The 18,551-nt window shown below is 37.1% G+C and overlaps 1 protein-coding gene across 3 annotated transcripts in view; it reads right to left on the bottom strand.

Annotated features, from left to right (window-relative positions):
* Positions 1-1,427: 1,427 nt before the first annotated feature.
* The window catches only part of FGD6 (FYVE, RhoGEF and PH domain containing 6), a 115,697-nt gene continuing 98,573 nt past the window's right edge, over positions 1,428-18,551 (bottom strand). For all 3 annotated transcript variants that reach the window (XM_032594026.1, XM_032594027.1, XM_032594025.1), the window contains exons 15-21: positions 14,857-14,959; positions 14,230-14,376; positions 13,289-13,391; positions 11,288-11,415; positions 5,954-6,082; positions 5,032-5,180; positions 1,428-1,491 (exon numbers count right to left, since the gene is read on the bottom strand). In XM_032594026.1, coding sequence (XP_032449917.1) covers positions 1,455-1,491; positions 5,032-5,180; positions 5,954-6,082; positions 11,288-11,415; positions 13,289-13,391; positions 14,230-14,376; positions 14,857-14,959 — 796 coding nt within the window. In that variant the 3' untranslated portion in view covers positions 1,428-1,454. The remainder of the gene's footprint in view (positions 1,492-5,031; positions 5,181-5,953; positions 6,083-11,287; positions 11,416-13,288; positions 13,392-14,229; positions 14,377-14,856; positions 14,960-18,551) is intronic.

Genomic DNA, 18,551 nt, shown 5'->3' on the forward strand with positions numbered 1-18,551 from the left:
CAGCATGAAACGGCCAGAAAAAACTACAGCAGCCAACTCTAGATTTAGTAGAGACTCTGGTGCTGGAACAAACAACATTCAAAAGGCTTCAGAAAGGCACTCAGTAATTCTCTTGATGAATGTAAATATCACACCGAATTAGGAAATCCTTTATATAAAAGCAGTAAGGAAAATTCCTGTGCCCTTTAAGATAATTTGAATTTAAAGTTCAGTCAATAAGTGTAAATTATGAACATCAAGAATGACTTTAATCACTGTGTGAATTTCATTTTTCAAACTCTATTCATCAACAATTTTATGTACAAAGCAGTTCACGTTAGTAGTAAGTGCACCAGAATTATGAATATAATTCTTTCCTAATGAGGTGCGCATTGGCAACTGGTTACAGAAATAAAGGATTTGTTTTAATTACCAGGGAGGACATAACACAAAGTAGTATTAAATAACCTTTAAAAAATGAATACAATTTCAGTAAACACTGGCTTAGAATATGTGCTTTTTTTTTTTTTTGATATGGTAATTCCAGTTCATTTTTTAAAGCACAATATTATAGGAAATGGAACATTTAGATGCAACCACCACCACTGACTTCGGCTCAGAACACTTATAATAGCAAAGGATATTGTGGAATATGATGCTTACCATGTTTTGCTTTAAAAAAATAATACAGTTATGTTTCTAGCTTTAAAAAAAGGATTAGACTTAATAGAAAAGACCACAGAGTTAATTATTTGTATTCTTCTGCAAATGAAAACATCCTCTTTCCTACTACTCATAGCTCAGTTCAACGAAAACTTTCAGAATCTATCCTTTTGCTATAATTCCTTGATGATGTAACATTATCTCATGCCAAAAGAGGTATAACAGAAATACTCTAGATAATTTACTGGAATTTCATTTCACAGTTGCTGAGGTAGAAGTTGGCCACGTGTTTTTCCATTAAAAGATACAAAAATTCATCTAAGTTTATTGATTCAAAAACATACATTTTTTTTTCTATCAGCAGTTTTATAATAATTTCTAAACCAAACACTGCATGGAAATTTTCTCCTTGATGTGTATTTTTGTATTTACAAAGACTTATTACCTCAGGTGAGAATGTTACAATGAAACACTATAAACACATGGAGAAATCTGTGTCACAAACCGTTAATACAGTATACAGTATTAAGATAAGTTTTCTGGTTTCTAAAGAAAAGGTACTTTAGAATTCAGTGTGAGTCTCAGAAATAATTCTGACAAGTAAACATCAAAATTTAATAAATAACATACATGAAAAACCAAACATTCAAAAAAAACCCCTTATACCCAACAAAATAATTTCTAATATTTGATGAAGATTTTGGCTGGATTTTCTTGGCAGTGTTCATTTATATACAATCTTTGTACTGCATTTACTCCATTCGGATGAAATTCCACCACGTGAAATCACAGAAGAGATGAAACCAGTATCACTACAATATTGTGCCTTCCTGAAATGCTTCTATCCACCTATTGGTAAGAGAAATTTGTTAGAATTATAAAATGCAATCATCTGGTACACGTTAAGACAATATACATAATAGCTGTACCTGTGGATCCAATTACCCTGCCTGTATATTTAAGATCTTTCCTATACTATTGGGGTGCCTGGGTGGCTCAGTCAGGTGAGCAACCAACTTCGGCTTGGGTCATGATCTCGCATTTCGTCAGGCTCTGTGCTCACAGCTCAGAGCCTGGAGCCTGCTTTGGATTTTGTGTCTCCCTCTCTCTCTGCCCTTCTCCTGCTCACACTCTGTCTCTCTCAAGAATAAGTAAACAATTGGGAATGCAAGCTGGTGCAGCCCCTCTGGAAAACAGTATGGAGTTTCCTCAAAAAAACTAAAAATAGAACTACCCTATGACCCAGCAATTGCACTACTAGGCATTTATCCACGGGATTACAGGGGTGCTGTTTCGAAGGGAGACATGCACCCCCATGTTTATAGCAGCACTATCAACAATAGCCAAAGTATGGAAAGAGCCCAAATATGTCCATCGATGGATGAATGGATAAAGAAAATGTGGGGTGTGTGTGTGTGTGTATACATATATACACACACATATATACATATGTACACACATATATGTGTGTATATATGTATACACACATGTATACACATACATATATGTATACATACACATGTATATGTACATATGTATGTGTGTATATGTACATATACACACGTATATATACATACATACATATACACACATGTATGTATGTATATACATACATATACACGTATGTATGTATACACATACATATGTTTGATCAAAATATGTGTATATAGGGGCGCCTGGGTGGCGCAGTCGGTTAAGCGTCCGACTTCAGCCAGGTCACGATCTCGCGGTCCGTGAGTTCGAGCCCCGCGTCAGGCTCTGGGCTGATGGCTCAGAGCCTGGAGCCTGCTTCTGATTCTGTGTCTCCCTCTCTCTCTGCCCCTCCCCCGTTCATGCTCTGTCTCTCTCTGTCCCAAAAATAAATAAAAAAAATTAAAAAAAAAACTTTTAATAAAAAAAAATATGTGTATATATATATGTATATATATGTATATACACACACACATACATACATACATACATACAATGGAGTATTACTCGGCACTCAAAAAGAATGAAATCTTGCCATTTGCAACTACATGGATGGAAACTGGAGGGTATTATACTAAGTGAAATTAGTCAGAGAAAGACAAAAATCCTATGACTTCACTCATGTGAGGACTTTAAGAGACAAAACAGATGAACATAAGGGAAGGGAAACAAAAATAATATAAAAACAGGGAGGGGGACAAAACATAAGAGACTCATAAATATGGAGAACAAACTGAGAGTTACTGGAGGGGTTGTGGGAGGGGGGATGGGCTAAATGGGTAAGGGGGACTAAGGAATCTACTCCTGAAATCATTGTTGCACTATATGCTAACTAATTTGGATGTAAATTTAAAAAATAAAAGAATAAAAAAAAGTAAAAAAAAATTTTTTTTTAAAGAAATAGACACTTAAATATAGAGAACAACCTGGGGGTTGGTTGAGGGGAGGTGGGTGGGGGGGGGATGGTTTAAATGGGTGATGGGTATTAAGGAAAGCATATGTGATGAGCCCTGGGTATTGTATGTAAGTGATGAATCAGCTAAATTCTACTACTGAAAGTAATATTACACTGTATGTGAATTAACTGAATTTAAATAAAAACTTGAAAAAAAAAAGATCTTTCCTATACTAAACTAGAATTCTGTTTATATGGAATTATACTTTATGTGGTAATATGGCCCAAAATCTGGCCTGACTTCCTTCTCTCTTAACTCCCTGGGGATCTGTAATTGAAACCTGTTTTAGTATTTTCAGTGAAAGAGAATCTATATCTGGTCTACTTCCAGTTGATCAAAATTTTGTATGCAATATAAAGTGTCTCAAAAAGAAAAAGAAATGTGTCTCAGAGTTTCATAGAAGTCTTCCCAGAATTCATTAGTCTCAAAGTTTATCTGACAATACCCACAGTTTCAATTATTCAGAAGACACTTGGAGGTAGTCACTTTGTACCTCCCTAGGACTGTAATTGCTTCTGTGAACATCTAAAATCACTCAGTTAATAGAAGCAGCCTATAACAGATATAGCTCAAATTTCAAGGACAGAATTTTCAAAAATTTAAATGCAAATGGCATGTTATATCATGATAAAGAGACTTTTAAGAAGTTAAAAATTTTCATTAAAATTAACACATTTTAATATTCTATACTATGCAAAAAAACCCCATTACATTAGTGACTTCAAAGAGAAACTTGTAATTTATCCTGTATTAATTCTCAATTACAAGAGGGCAGATTCCCTTTACTTAACTACATTCAATTGTCTTAAGGTTTTTCTACCTTGTTGACTTAATGATATAAACAAAAGATGTATATTCAAAAGCAATAATTTTTATCAGTTTGATGATGAATACAGATAAAAATCATGAGAAGTGTAATACCTAACAGAATATTAGAGCAATTACTCTTTTACCCAAGTAGTTTTTACAGAAAAAATAATGGTTAAGTGACAATTTTAAATATTCTTCAATTCAAAAAAATTTATTTATAGTAATAGATATACATAGTAGATGTCCTAACATAGACTGGAAAAAAGAAAAAAGTGTTCCAGAGTATTTGCAACATTGTACCTGATTAATATGCAAGAGCATATGCAATTCTGGTACATTAATTCTAACTGCATTAAGAAAAGATAAGCCTTGCTGACTTAAAGCATTCTTTTTTTATCTGCATGCACCGTTTTAAGCCTATGGAGAAAACATAAGCACATCTTAGTGAAAACAAAAACATGTAACGTGTGAGACCAAAATAAAAATCAAGTGAAAGATTTGGTTAAAGGTTATCTGCTCTATTTTGTTTACAAAGGACCTGGGTTCCACAGAGATATGCTTCTCTATGTCAAACCACGTCACGACATCAAAACAAATGTTCTTGTTGGAATTTTGAAGAGATTGTTTAAAAACCTTTACCATCTAAAATGATCTCCATTTCCTTTTACTCAGTTATTGGGAACAGCATGGGAGCCTCTTAATGTGTTTGACCTTTTTCCCAAAGAAGTAAGTTAGCAAGCAGCTGTTTAAACTCCTGCTGTTTCATGGCACAATTGAGTCACTGGATTGCCAAAGTCCTGGAATGTTTCAAGAGATGATCCTCACCCTCACTGAAGGAGAGGTCAAATGCCTCGGCTTCCTTTCCTTGCAGCAGAGCAGTTTCATGCTGCTTCCTCAGAGGTCAGTATAGACAAAATATTTTGGACAGAACTACCTATTTTCTTTTCCCCTCTGCCTCCTGAAAATATTCCAGATCTCTTGCTTGTCCTTAAAACAATTCTAAAGAGTTTGAAAAATATGTTAAATCTTCCTAATTTGGATCTTGGATTTAAATTCTTAATTGTCCCCATGCATGAAAGTAGGTTATTTTAAAATCAATCATGTAACAACTTGAAACTCATGTATAAAAGAAAAATATGCCTAAATTACTTACTTCTGAGCTGAGTGAGCATCATCTGCTTTGAACAAATAAAATAACATGTTTTTGTGCAGCAACTGGAACACTCTAGACTCTGAATTCTCATCTTTGACTTGAGTGACAGTGAATCCTAGTAAAGGCTGACTCTCCAAAGCTGCCACATCCTAATTTAAAAAGACACAAAGGGAGATGGGACTTTAAATTGATACAAAATTCAGATTTGCAAACTCTTAAAACTATACAGCTTTAATTTTATATGCACACTATATAGAAAACAATGATAATTCTAACAACTTACTTACTTTTCACTTATTCAACAATATTAAGATGTCCCCCCACCCCTGAAGCTACCCCATGAGCCAGACACTGTGCTAAACAGTTTTCCTTGGGTTCACACTCATCTAAGTTCACATATTTCCCCACAACCATGGGAGGCAATTATATTACTTTCATTTTATGGATGCAGAAAACAAGCTCAGAAAGAAAAGTGATTTACCCGGTCCCACTAAGGAAAAGCTTGGCTCTTAGAGCAGTGGTTTTTATAGCCAGCCAGGAATTGTTTCTAACCCAAACAAAGTCTATCTTATCGAAGTTTGAAGCCTGATCAATACAATCTGGGGATAGTCAAGGGACTGTCTTCCATGAGAGCTTGGCAGAAAGGGTAAGAACCTTTGCCTTTAATGAAGTTGTTAGTAGTCACATGACACCAAAAAAAGTTACATCTTAATACTATGGAAAATTCCTAACATTTTTTGAGTAAGAGCTCTAGGACATTGTTGACATTAAAGGTAACAGCGAAAAGAATCTCCCCCTCCAAAAGCAATGCAAAACAAAAAAATACACAAAACGAATAGATCAAACAAATATTGTGATTATTTCTAATTGGCATTATAAAACCAGACTCCCAAATAATTCATCTTTAGATTTCAGATCTTACCTCACTTGCAGCATATGTATACAGCACTTTATTTTTTATGACAAACCACAAGTGTTTCCAGGGTTTTTTATTGCCCTTTGATCTGTACAAATAGCCACTCATGGAAGAATCTTCTGTATTTGCTGATACCTAGTAAGTAAACCCCATACATAGTTTAATGGTTTTCAGACAGCAACAAAATGTAAAGTAACAAAACTGCTTTTGATCATTGGTGCTGAAAGCAATAACCATAATACTATAATGTTTCAGAATGAAATTGTTTACGTTCAAAGTCTGCTACTGTACAAATTGAATACTGCCATTACCATGGGCATAAAAACCCCTTTCGTTTAGAAGCAATTCCAGCATTCTGCTTGGTTTAATTGTGCTTCCATGTATGCATTTCTTTGTGGTGCCACCTGTGTTTTCCTGGTTTCCAGAAGAAGAAAAATAATTCTAAAGATCAGAAATGCTTTTTGAAAGCTGCATTTTTGGGAACCGTGTATGTTGTTCTTCATATTTTGCAATGTTAGGGAAAATTACTTAAACCTTTAACTCTTTCTGAAATAGCTTTTTGGACTTATAAAAACTGTATTAGGGGCGCCTGAGCAGCTCAGGTCATGATCTCACAATTTGTGAGATCGAGCCCCATGTCAGATTCTGCACAGACAGCACGGAGCTGGCTTACGTTTTTCTCTCTCCCTCGCTCTCTGCCTCTCCCCCACCCAGACTCCCTCTCTCTCTTTCTCTCAAAATAAATAAATAATTAAAAAAAAATAATAAAGTTTATATTAAACCATAATATTTGATCCTCCTCATAAAATTTGTAAGAAATTAATACAATTCATACATGATTAAAGGCAGACTTTAAAAATTCATAGAATCCACTTGTATTTGTTTTCTGTTGTCACATACAAATTACCACCAACTTAGTGGGTTAAAACAACATACATGTGTTGTCTCAGGAGTCCGGGCACAGCTTAGCTGGGATCTCTGTAGGGCCCCAGTCAAGGTGTTGGCCAGCACCAGAGTTCTCATCTGACAGCTGACGAGGGAAGGGTCTACTTCCAAGTGGATTCAGGTTTTTAGCAGTATTCATTTCCTTGAAGTTATGAAACTGAGGGCCCTGGCCTCTTGCTGGCTTTTGCCTGGGGCTCATCCTCATTTCCATGCCACACAAGCCTCCCAAGACAACTACTTACTTCTTCAAAGCCCGCATGAGAGAAAGTCTCTAGAGCCCATCTACAGCAATATGGAGTCTTCCATAACATAACATAATCATGGGAGTGACATGCCATCATCTTCCCCATATTCTGTTGGTTCAGAGCAAGTCACAGGTCCTTGCCCCACACAACGGGGAGGAGACTGTACAAAAGTGTAACCATCAGAGGAAGGGATCATGGAACCACCTTAAAAGTCTGCTCACCATTCTACTAATAACACAATTCCTAAATTTGGTCTTATATTTCTCTCTTGTTCCTATGTTAAAAACAAAAGTTTCAACTGCCAGATTACAATCATTGAAACCTTACTACCTTTTGGCCTAGAGATTAAAACATTTTCATCCTTTTATGAAGCAAACTAAGTTTTGCTCAGACCAAAATTTGAGGATCAGAAACTGATCCTTAAAATCACCATAAATAATAGAATTTCCATTTACCTCTCTGTTAATACAGTTTTGTTTTTTAATGTTTATTTAATTTGAGAGAGCATGCTTGCAAGCGGGGGAGGGGCAGAGAGAATCCCAAGCAGGCTCCATGGGATCTCACAAATTGTGAGATGTGACCTGAGCTGAAACCAAGCCACCCAGGTGTCCCAGCTAGTGGGAACTTTAATATTAAATGCAAACAAATTTATATAAAAAAATAACATCCTTGTAGAAGATTACAAATAATTTTTTTTCAATTAGAATGTCTATGTTCAAATGAAATTTTGCTGGAAATGTAGTTATATTGGGATGCTACTATGTACTTAAGTGTTACTATCATTGCTCAAAATATTTTGTATGTTCCTTTTTGGAATATTCTTAGTTTTTTAGCTATGAAAGAATACCAATCACAATCCTGAGTCGAGAATAGTCCTCTATTATCTTTTTAAAAATAAAATTGGTCTTAACCAAATTAATCATATGATTCATAAAACTTTCCAATGAGATATATATATATATATATATATATATATATATATACATTTTTTTTTAAGTTTATTTATTTTGAGAGAAAGAGAGAGAAAGACAGCACAAATGGGAGAAGGGCAGAGAGAAGGAGACACAGAATCCCAAGCAGGCTACTCAACATCAGTGCAGAGCCCGATACAGGGCTTGGACTCACGAACTCTGAGATCACGACCTGAGCCAAGATCAAGAGTTGGATGCTTAACCAAATGCACCACCCAGGCACCCCTGATTTGATTATTTAAAACATAAATCAAATCTAACTCAAGAGACATAGCCTGCCATTACTGAGGGTACTGAGAATCTGAATGTAATTCTAAAATAATGAGTTTCTGAAAATGTATTGAACATTTTTACTGGAATAAAAACACTTCCCAATCCTTAAAAAGTTAAACATAAAATTATCATGTGACCAAGCAATTCCACTCCTAGGTGTATAACTAAGACAAATGATATTTATAATAACCCAAAGGCAGAAACAACCCAGATGTCTATTAACAGATGAATGGATAAATTCTGATACATACATACAATGGAGTATTATTCAGATATAAAAAGAAACAAAGTACTGATAATGCTATATAACTTAGCTTCTAAAATATTGTACTAAGTGAAAATAGCCAGATACAAAAGGTCACATATTGTAGAATTCCTTTTTTTTTTTTAATGTTTATTCATTTTTGAGAGAGAGAGAGAGAGAGAGAGAGAGAGAGAGAGAGAGAGACAGAGAGACAGAGCATGAGTGGGGAAGGGGAAGAGAAAGAGGGAGACACAGAATTCGAAGCAGGCTCCAGGCTCTGAAATGTCAGCACAGAGCCTGACGCGGGGCTCGAACTCACTAACTGTGAGATCATGACCTGAGCCGAAGTCGGACGCTCAACCGACTGAGCCACACAGGTGGCCCTGCAGGATTCCTTTTATATGAGATATCTAGAAAAGGCATAGAGACAGAGAGCAGATTAGTGGTTACCAGAGAGGGTGGAGAGAAGGGACAAGGGGATTGATTATTTAATTGATACAGGGTGTTTTTATGGGGCGATGAAAAAGTTTTGAAACTAGAGCAATATGGTGGTTGCACAATATCGTGAATACACTAAATATCAATGAATTGTATTGCTTTATTTTTTTTAAAAAAAGATTTTATTTATTTATTTATTTATTTATTTTTTAACATTTTTATTTATTTTTGGGACAGAGAGAGACAGAGCATGAACGGGGGAGGGGCAGAGAGAGAGGGAGACACAGAATCGGAAACAGGCTCCAGGCTCTGAGCCATCAGCTCAGAGCCCGACGCGGGGCTCGAACTCCTGGACCGCGAGATCGTGACCTGGCTGAAGTCGGACGCTTAACCGACTGCGCCACCCAGGCGCCCCGATTTTATTTATTTTTAAAGTAAACTCTACATCCAATGTGGGGCTCAAACTTATGACCCCAAGATCAAGAGTTGCAGGCTCTACCGACTGAACCAGCCAGGTGCCCCTGAATTGTATACTTTAAATGGTTAATTATAAATTAGGTGAATTTCAACTCAATTACAGATAAAAAGACAAAAACTACAGCTTCCCAAGTACAACACTTGTACTTTTATAGCACTTAATCAGATAAATTAATTTTCCCAGTTTGATTTCAAAGGAGCAAAGCAGTGGTTCTCAAACTTTAGCATACACCTGAATCACAGAGAATGCTTATTGAAATTTCTGATTCTGTAGACCTTGGGTGGGGCCTAAGAATATCCATTCCTAGTAAGTTTCCATGTGGTGCTGATGTGCTGCTCTGGAGGACACTTTGAGGACCAGTGGAGTAAAGGAAGAAATGGCTGCAGTCAGGAAGTAGAGGTTTGACAGCAGAAGGTCTGTTTGTATGGCTGGTTGGAAAGATACACAAAATGGGGTTGGAGTTAGGCTGGCTCTAGTCAAGAGCAGAAAGAGTTTTGCAACCAGTCCTGTAGAGTTTAGACTGACAAGCGGAGCAAGTGTAACTTGTACAGTAACAACTGTATCTATAAATTGTGACATCAGCATGGAAAGGCAAACAGTTATTGAGAACTGAAAATTACTTCAGTTTGTTAAGAACCTTAAAGTTCTGAAAGTCAGTTTAGATTTAGGAACTGACTGATGGAAAGGATAGTTGAGAGTACTAAATCCCCTTAACTAGGGTGGCTCAGTCGGTTGAGCATCTGACCTCAGGTCACGATCACACAGTTCTTGAGTTCAAGCACAGAGCCCACTTTGGATCCTCTGTTTCCCCCTCTCTCTGCCCCTTTCCCGCTTGTGCTCTCTCTCTCTCAAAAGTAAATAAATATTAAAAAAATAAATAAATCATCTTAAGTAGTTTAAGAAACTTGGCAATTAGAACTTTAAGTCCTAGTCTTACTATTTCATGAGATTGGCTATAAATCATTTCCTAGTGTTTTAACTGCCATGATGGAATACATTCAACTTTACATAAAGAACACAATCTTAGTCAAATTTTTATAGTTGTCTGCTTCCACATTCCACAGAACACCTCCAGAGTATCCAAGGAAGAGAACAAAATTCAAAATTCTGCTGGCCAAAAAACTGTCCGGAAGTGGAACTAATTAATAAACTAATCAAAATGGTGATAGATATGCAGTGCTGTGTGTTACATGACACTGGCTGACTGAACACTTGAATTTGAGGAGATGGGATAGGATATTGGTGATGCCTGTGGATTACACCACTGGCAGTCTAACTGTGTAGACAGACTATCCTAACTTTTTAAAGTTTTCTTTTAAGTTGAAAGGAAAGACAATTTACTATCAGTGCAGCTGTATATAGCCAACGAATCCTTACAAATAACAAACTGTGCAGATCAGGAAATGCTAATAAAACACCCCAAATATTCTATAGACTCTTCCCTCTGGTAAGGGTTTTCCTCAAAGTAATTTTAAAAATTCACATGTGTCTAAATTATCTTTTACTTTCTATCATTGCTATAAAATGTTCTCCAAACCTTTCAACTGCCATTTTCTAAATGACTCAGGTCATATGGGAGACCAAGCAAGAGAGTGAGGCATCAGCCACATCCATCACCAGTATTAAAATGCCATGTCTTAATAGTAGTGGGAAATGACATCTTCCTTTATGAAAGAAAAACAGTGTATTATATGCATATGAATAATTCAGCCTGTATCAGGTTGCAAGTTTAATGGAAACACTTACTTCCTTGAGAGCAGCTGGGATTTTTTTCTGTTTCCTCCCTGATGGAATACTATGTAAGACTGATGATAAGGCACTTGAAGGAGATTTGTGATTTCCAGGAGATCCAATCTTAGGAGAATGCTGGTGATCTAAAACAAATCAGATGCACTCATGTAGCCAATGGTAAGCATTTTGCAATTCAAGTTAATTCATATCAATAAACACTGTTGCATAAAATATCCATGGAAGGATACTTGAGAAACTGAGGACACTGAGACCCCTGGGAAAAAAAAGATGGCTGGCTGCAAGCTGAGTGGGAGAAAGACTTTCTACTGTCTAGGAATTTAAGCTTTTTCAGGTGTGAACCATGGTAAAGGAATACCCTTTTGTGCCTTCACAATTCTGAAACATGTTAATATACTACTTAATGTACTAACCATGTCAATGTACTGACTGAAATTAATTCTATAAATTTTCTTTAATGTTTACTTTTGAGAAAGAGAAACAGAGTGGGTATGGGGGAGTGGCAGAGAGAAAAGGAGACACAGAATCCCGAGCAGGCTCCAGGCTCTGAGCTGTCAGCACAGAGCCCAACACGGGGCTCAAACTCACAAACCGTGAGATCATGACCTGAGCCGAAGTTGGACACTTAACCAACTGAGCCACCTAGGTGCCCCCTAAACTAATTCCATAAACTTCTGAAAAAAACCTCCTGACTTAAAAAAAACCCTGACAACCTAAAAGCACTGTTTAGTACTGAGATATGTTGAAATAAGAATATTATAATGAACAAAATGCTAGAAAGGGGGCTATAAGACAAGATAAGGAAGCCATTATATTTGACTGTAGAAGTTCAGTGAAAGCTGGGAAGAGAGTAAGATGTTTGAGTTGGCCATTAAGGTATAAGTATGAGTTTGCCAAGTCAAAAAGAGGAGGAAAAACACTCCCTGAAGGCAGCATAAGCAAAAGGAGAGGTATGAAATTAGATCATCTATTTGGAGAATAATAAAGCTGAGGAAAAAAAAAGGCTGGTTCTAAGGAACATGGACTGTTGTTTAAGTCATGGGAAATTAATGGTCTTTTAAGCTGGGAAGTGACATGAGCAGATTGAATTTAGGAAAAAAAAAATCTGGCAGCAGGAAGGAAGAAGGATTTGCAGCAGAAAACCTGTTAGGAAACTATTACAGTAGACCAGATGAAAGATAGGGCTGAAATGAAGGACAACCTTTTTGCAATTTAGATCCTATAGGTTTCAGGAATTTAACCAAATCTCTCTTTTCAAAATGTAGACCTGAGCAGTCCTGCTAGCTGCATTCATCTTAACTGTGGGAACGGATACCTGCAAATAATGAGTAGGCAGATATGAGTTATCATTTTGTATTTGGAGAAAAGCTGAACATGTAGATATACCACAGAATCTCACCAAATCAGTCCAAGTGGTTAGAAATAAACTAACAAAGTGCCACCTAGTATATTTCCATAGAGAATTATTTTACAGATAGACAAAAATGATTTGTTAATGAGCAGGCAGTTGTAAAACTGAAAACTTCAAAATTACTTGAAAGTTAAAGTTCCCTTGTAACTGTTTTAATGCATTTCATCCTGTAATTGCATTTCTACAATTAGTATTCTAGGAGTTAAGAAAGCTTAATTGAATTAAGAAAGCAAAATTCTTTTTTAATTTTTAATTTTACTTTTGAGAGAAAGAGCAAGAGAGCGAGTACATATGCATGCACAGGTGTAGGTGGGGGAGGGGCAGAAAGAGAGAGGGAGACACAGAATCCGAAGCAGAATCCAGGCTCTGAGCTGTCAGCACAGAGCCCAGTGCAGGGCTCGAACCCACGAACGTGAGGTCATGACCTGCGCAGAAGACGCTCAACCAACTGAGCCACCCAGGTGTCCCAAGAAAGCAAAATTCTGAGTATCACCAACCATCTTGCTCACTTGTCTAAGATGATTCTTTTGGAAGGCTGTTTGAAAGCATCTGGGAATAAAGGAATTTGTTAAATCAACTTATATTACCTAGTTTCTGCAGTTCTTGGAAACAATGTTCACATACTCTTGCTGGTTGATTTTTCAGGTAATCTAAACCATACTTATTTGATGAACAAGCTTGGCATACAATCTGAAAACACATTGGAATTATTTCATTTAGAATAACAGTATCAAACCATCTAGTTTGCTACAATTTATAATGCTGTCTACCTATAGTGTTTTCTAAACCTTTTCACAACCACTGACTCTCAATTACACTGCTATGGAGTTCAGGCCCGTAGTGAACTCACACACTGGAAGATGAAGAGGCCACAGATTATTATGACTGTGTGCTAAGTCCATAAAATAAAATGCTAACAGTGTTAATGTGTGCAAAATATTTGGAACCATGTATGGCAAGCACTAAGTCCTCTGGTAGCCATATTTGTCATCATCGACATTGCCCCTGTCATCATTCCTGCTGTAACCACAATCATGTCTGCTGCACTTCTACCAAGCATTTGGCCCTGTACGAAATGCTCTCGAAACAGACCTTGTTTAATCTTCACGGTAACTCTCTGACGTCATTGCCATTTATGCTCATTTTACTAATGAGGCCATGAAGGTCTAGAAACGTCACTGGTGATAACTTCAATACTTAAAGTATCTCTATTAAATGCTTAATACTTAAATAATATCTCTATTAAATACTTAGTATCTATGTAGTTTAAACAAATATCAGTAAATATGGGAGTCTATTTAACTGTGAATTTTATTTTAGTGAAAATTATCTATCATTGACATTCTACAATAACCTTGGTAGACAGGGTAACGACTGACCTATGCCTAAATATTTAGAGAAAGTATCATCCATGATTCAGTATCTTTTTTCCCCCTGCCATGATTTACAAGAGGAAATATGCTTCCTCACTATGTACAGCCTGGAGCTATAAAAATTCACAACGGAGATGGGTGTCATCTTCTCCAACCTTTCCGCAGGCCCGGCAGTGGTGTCGTCGCCAGGTCAGAGTAAATTCACTTGTGCAGATCATACACATTGTGGCTCTGGTATCAGGGATCCAGATGGGAGCCTTTGATCCAAGAGGACTAACTTCCTCTTTATTTTCTGCATCAGCCTGGGGAAGAACAACTTTTCATTATCTCTATGCACACTGAGTGCTATAGATTCAAGTCTTTTTTTTTTTGAGGGGGGGGGGCAATGCTGATGGAATTATCAAGGATGTGGGACAAATCATGGGCCATTATATTTTTCATGTTCTCAGGATATTAAGATTAGCTATATTCTAATAATCCTTTAATGCAAAATTAATTTAAAAAGACGTCTGTGGTAGTGCCATGACAGCTGATTAGTTTCTTCCTTAAATTATGTTATTTCCCAAATTTTTTACAATGAAGTTTTACAACCAGAAAAAATAAAATGTGCTGCATGTTATCACAGACTTAGTTAGACATTAATAGGATATTTAGTTCTGAAATTATACACACACATGTATCTTTCTGTGAAACGCATGTTGCTTTTCTAAACCCCTAGAAAAGTTTAAGGCAAAAACTGTTTGAAATGCACTGAAAAAAAAATAAGAAGGAAAAGACAATACCTCATCAAGACTCCTACTAGGACAGAATGTGATTCTTTTTTTGGCATACTCTTCTATTGACCTGGAAATCGCTTCTAGCCATTCATCCCTTTCTGTGGCAGAACTGTTGGGGGCAAAAGAAGGTTCCATCAACCAAATGTCAGTGTTTATTCTTTGCCTTCTTCTTACTTCTTTTCCTTCTGCCATGGCGACAGATTCCACTACCCTCCAACAATGCTAGTGGCGGGCAGCAGCTCGGAGATTTTTTTGCACAAATAATCAGAGCAGGCATTACAGCACACATGGCATTTTACCAAACACAATGTTTTTTTTCTTCCCCAATGTACTGCTTTATACTTTTGAAGTCTCTTAAATTTGGAAGTTTTTTTGCTTGGCTTAAAAGCTAGTCATACAATTAATAATTAGGGTTATTTCCATAACCTGAGATATTATCCTAGAATTTAAAATTTTTCCAAGGAATCAAGTTTCAAATCCAAACTTACAGCATAGCATACTAGCTATTTTTAGGTTATTAATTACTAAAAATTTCTACAAAGGACAATGGAGTAAAGGAAACATGTATCTGGTATCATAAACAAATGTTTAGGAAGCGTTAACAAGGAAAATAGACTGTAGTTGTTGTTAGGGCTCCCCTAAACTCTTCATGTTTTTTGTTTCTACCCTCAGGTCATCAGGAGCCACAGGATTCAAATCTAGACAGAAATGGGCCAAACAGGGGGAAAGCTTGTTCAGAAAAAGGCATTCTCGTTCTGCTTTTTTTGCAACTACACCTCCTCCAAAAAACTCTGATGAGTGGCATTAGCACATTTAGTTTTGTATACTCAAGAGTGAGAGGCACATTTTAGGTAGTGCGTGTGTGTGTATACATAATAATCTCTCAAAATAAAATCTACCATTATAATGGGAATGGGACTGTGTAAGGAAATGTGTGTTTTAGAGAGGCATATGAAGTATGTATATAGGAGTAAAATGACCTGATATCTGCAATCTGCTTTGAAATACTTTAGGAAAAAAAATTTGTGGCAGAATCTGGATAAGATTTGAATCTGGGTGAGTGAATATGGAGTTTCATTGTATTATTCACTCTAATTTTAAGAATATTTGAGCTTTTAATTTAAAGTTTATTTATTTATTTTGAGAGGCAGTGCGCGCATGCACATGAAAGGCAGCAGGGGAAGGGCAGAGAGAGAGAGAGAGAGAGAGAGAGAGAGAGAGAGAGAATCCCAAGCAGGCATCGCCTGGCTCCATTTCACAAACTGAGATCATGGCCTGGGCCAAAATGAAGAGTCAGATGCTTAACTGACTGAGCCACCCACACGCCCCTAAATAATGTTTTTATAATTAAAAATCCCATTATGCAAATGGTATGAATGGGCATATTCTGTTGTATTTTGCTGAGCACAGAGCCAAGTCAAGGAGATACTAAAAAATCACTCACCTTCCCCATAATAATTATACTCAGAAATGCACCTTCCTACTAAATGGCTTAAGTGTCATTTAGAATATACACTCACATGGTTATTAAAAAGTAGAAATCCACTTTTAAAAATAAAAATTTAAAACCAGTATGGTTCTCAAATTTTCATTATATATCAGGAATAAAATAAAATAGAATAGCTCTTATTTCTCTAATCCAAACAAAACTTGCCTCACTTACCTCTACTGCTCTACCATTACTGCCCCAGCTAGCTGCCATTTACTTAATGGTTACTACATGCCAGCCAATTGTGCTAAATGCTTTGCAAATGTCATTATATCTCACCCTCAGAGCTACCCCATGGACTATATTACTGGATCTTACACTCCTTGTCCCCAACCCCATCACTCCCACCAATCAGCATCATTTACAGATAAGCAGTCTGAGGATTTGAAATGTTAGGCAATTTTCTTTAGCCAACAACATGACTTGGTATCAGACCCAAGTGTGGCTAAAGATTGAACCCTTCACCACCATGCCATTCATCTCTGTTCTCTGAACTAAGCTCTGAAAATACATGCTCAAGCTTCCAAGGAAACATTCATAGAATCTTACTGTCCCTCCTTTTCTCTTCCCTTCCTCTACTTTTTAGTGGAAGAGGTAAGAGAAAGTAGAGAGGCAGATGGCTAATTTGAGCTTTGCCGTCTGATTTTTCTGGAGCCCTGGGAGCATGTGGAATGTGATTTGACTGTGCAAATCATGTCACATATGCTGTTCTTTCATTTAATCATTCCTGGCTCTCTCTTGTGTGGGGATCTGCCAAAACAATGTTTACCAGCTCTTGATAACACATTTTTCACAGACCACACACATTTGTCTGCAGTACTGAGTAGAGACATTCTAGCCCTTCTTTTGTAACATGGTTAGCAGAAGAATCAGCATCTTCCTCAGTTAAACCAACTTAAAATGCAGTTAAACCAAGTATTCTTTTCTTTATGGAATGTGCCTATTACCTAGAAAGCAAATTTGTATTAAACAAGCACATTCTCCCATTGACTGGGATGAATTTCCAAAGGGAAAAACCTCCAATAGAAGAGATTTCAGGTATGTTAAGATCTTGCCATGCTATCTAGTACCTGTGTAACTGTGGAATGCTATTCCAGCGTCTAAAGTCCACATCACTTCATTTCAATTAATCTGAGTAGCATTTAGCAGGAGCCTGCTGAAGGCCAGGTACTAAGCTATGAACTTACATAGCATACAAAACACACACTTGTAAGGGCTCATATCTAATTAATTGAGTTGAGACATAAAAACAAGTAATTACCACACTATACAATAAAGGCAAAGTAGATGAGTAACATAGAAGCAGTAAACTACCTTATTCAGGTAGCAGGAAGGCTCTACAGAGGTGATGACTAAGTTAGGACTAGAAGAATTTAGGCGTCGACATAAACTCTGCAGTGTCTCTGTGCATCCTCATTTGCCCTCCTAGCTTTGCTTATCTTCTCTAAGCTGATGACTCCCAAATATATGCCAAGTCTGGGCCCCCTTCTGACCTCCAGATCCTTACAGACACTGTCTCATTGATGGCTCCGTCTTGATGATTGATAGGCACTTCACATTCAACATGCACCTCTGAAACTATATTCCTGATTGTTCCCCCAAAGCTGCTTTTCTCCCAGTGTTCCTTAACACAGGGAATGACACCACTATCCGACACAGTGTGCAAGCTGAAGACTCACTCTTAATGCCTCTCTCTCTCAATCCCCATGTCCACTTAATCACTTTACTTCCCCTCCCAAACCATTCTCCACCCAGCAACCAACTTTTAAAAAGGCCAATCTGATCACATCAATCCCTAGTACAAACTTTTCAGTGGTTCATCATCCCCTAGTACAAGCTTTTCGGCTCAAGACCCAAATCCACAAGCTCTTTCCCCTGTCCCTCCAGGCTTACCTTTGATCACTCTCCCCCTCATTCTCTATTTTCATGCCATTCTGGTCTTTCAGTTCTTTGAATATGCCATGCCCCTTTCCACCTCAGCACCTTTGTACACATTATTCCTAATGAGAGCCTCCTTTCCCCTTTGCCTTGCTATCCAACTCCTACTTACCCTTCATAACTCGGTGGACACAGCAGGTCTTTCAGGAAGCTAACCTTGACTTCCCTTTCTCTACTAAAATTAGTTCAAGTTTCCTTGTTTTACAGCCTCATAGCATCTGGTAGTTTTCCTGTGCAATACTAAATCATAATAATAACTGATTGTGTTGACATT

The sequence above is a fragment of the Lynx canadensis genome, chromosome B4 (genome assembly GCF_007474595.2).
Source record: "Lynx canadensis isolate LIC74 chromosome B4, mLynCan4.pri.v2, whole genome shotgun sequence".
In the NCBI taxonomy this organism is placed as follows: Eukaryota; Metazoa; Chordata; class Mammalia; order Carnivora; family Felidae; genus Lynx; species Lynx canadensis.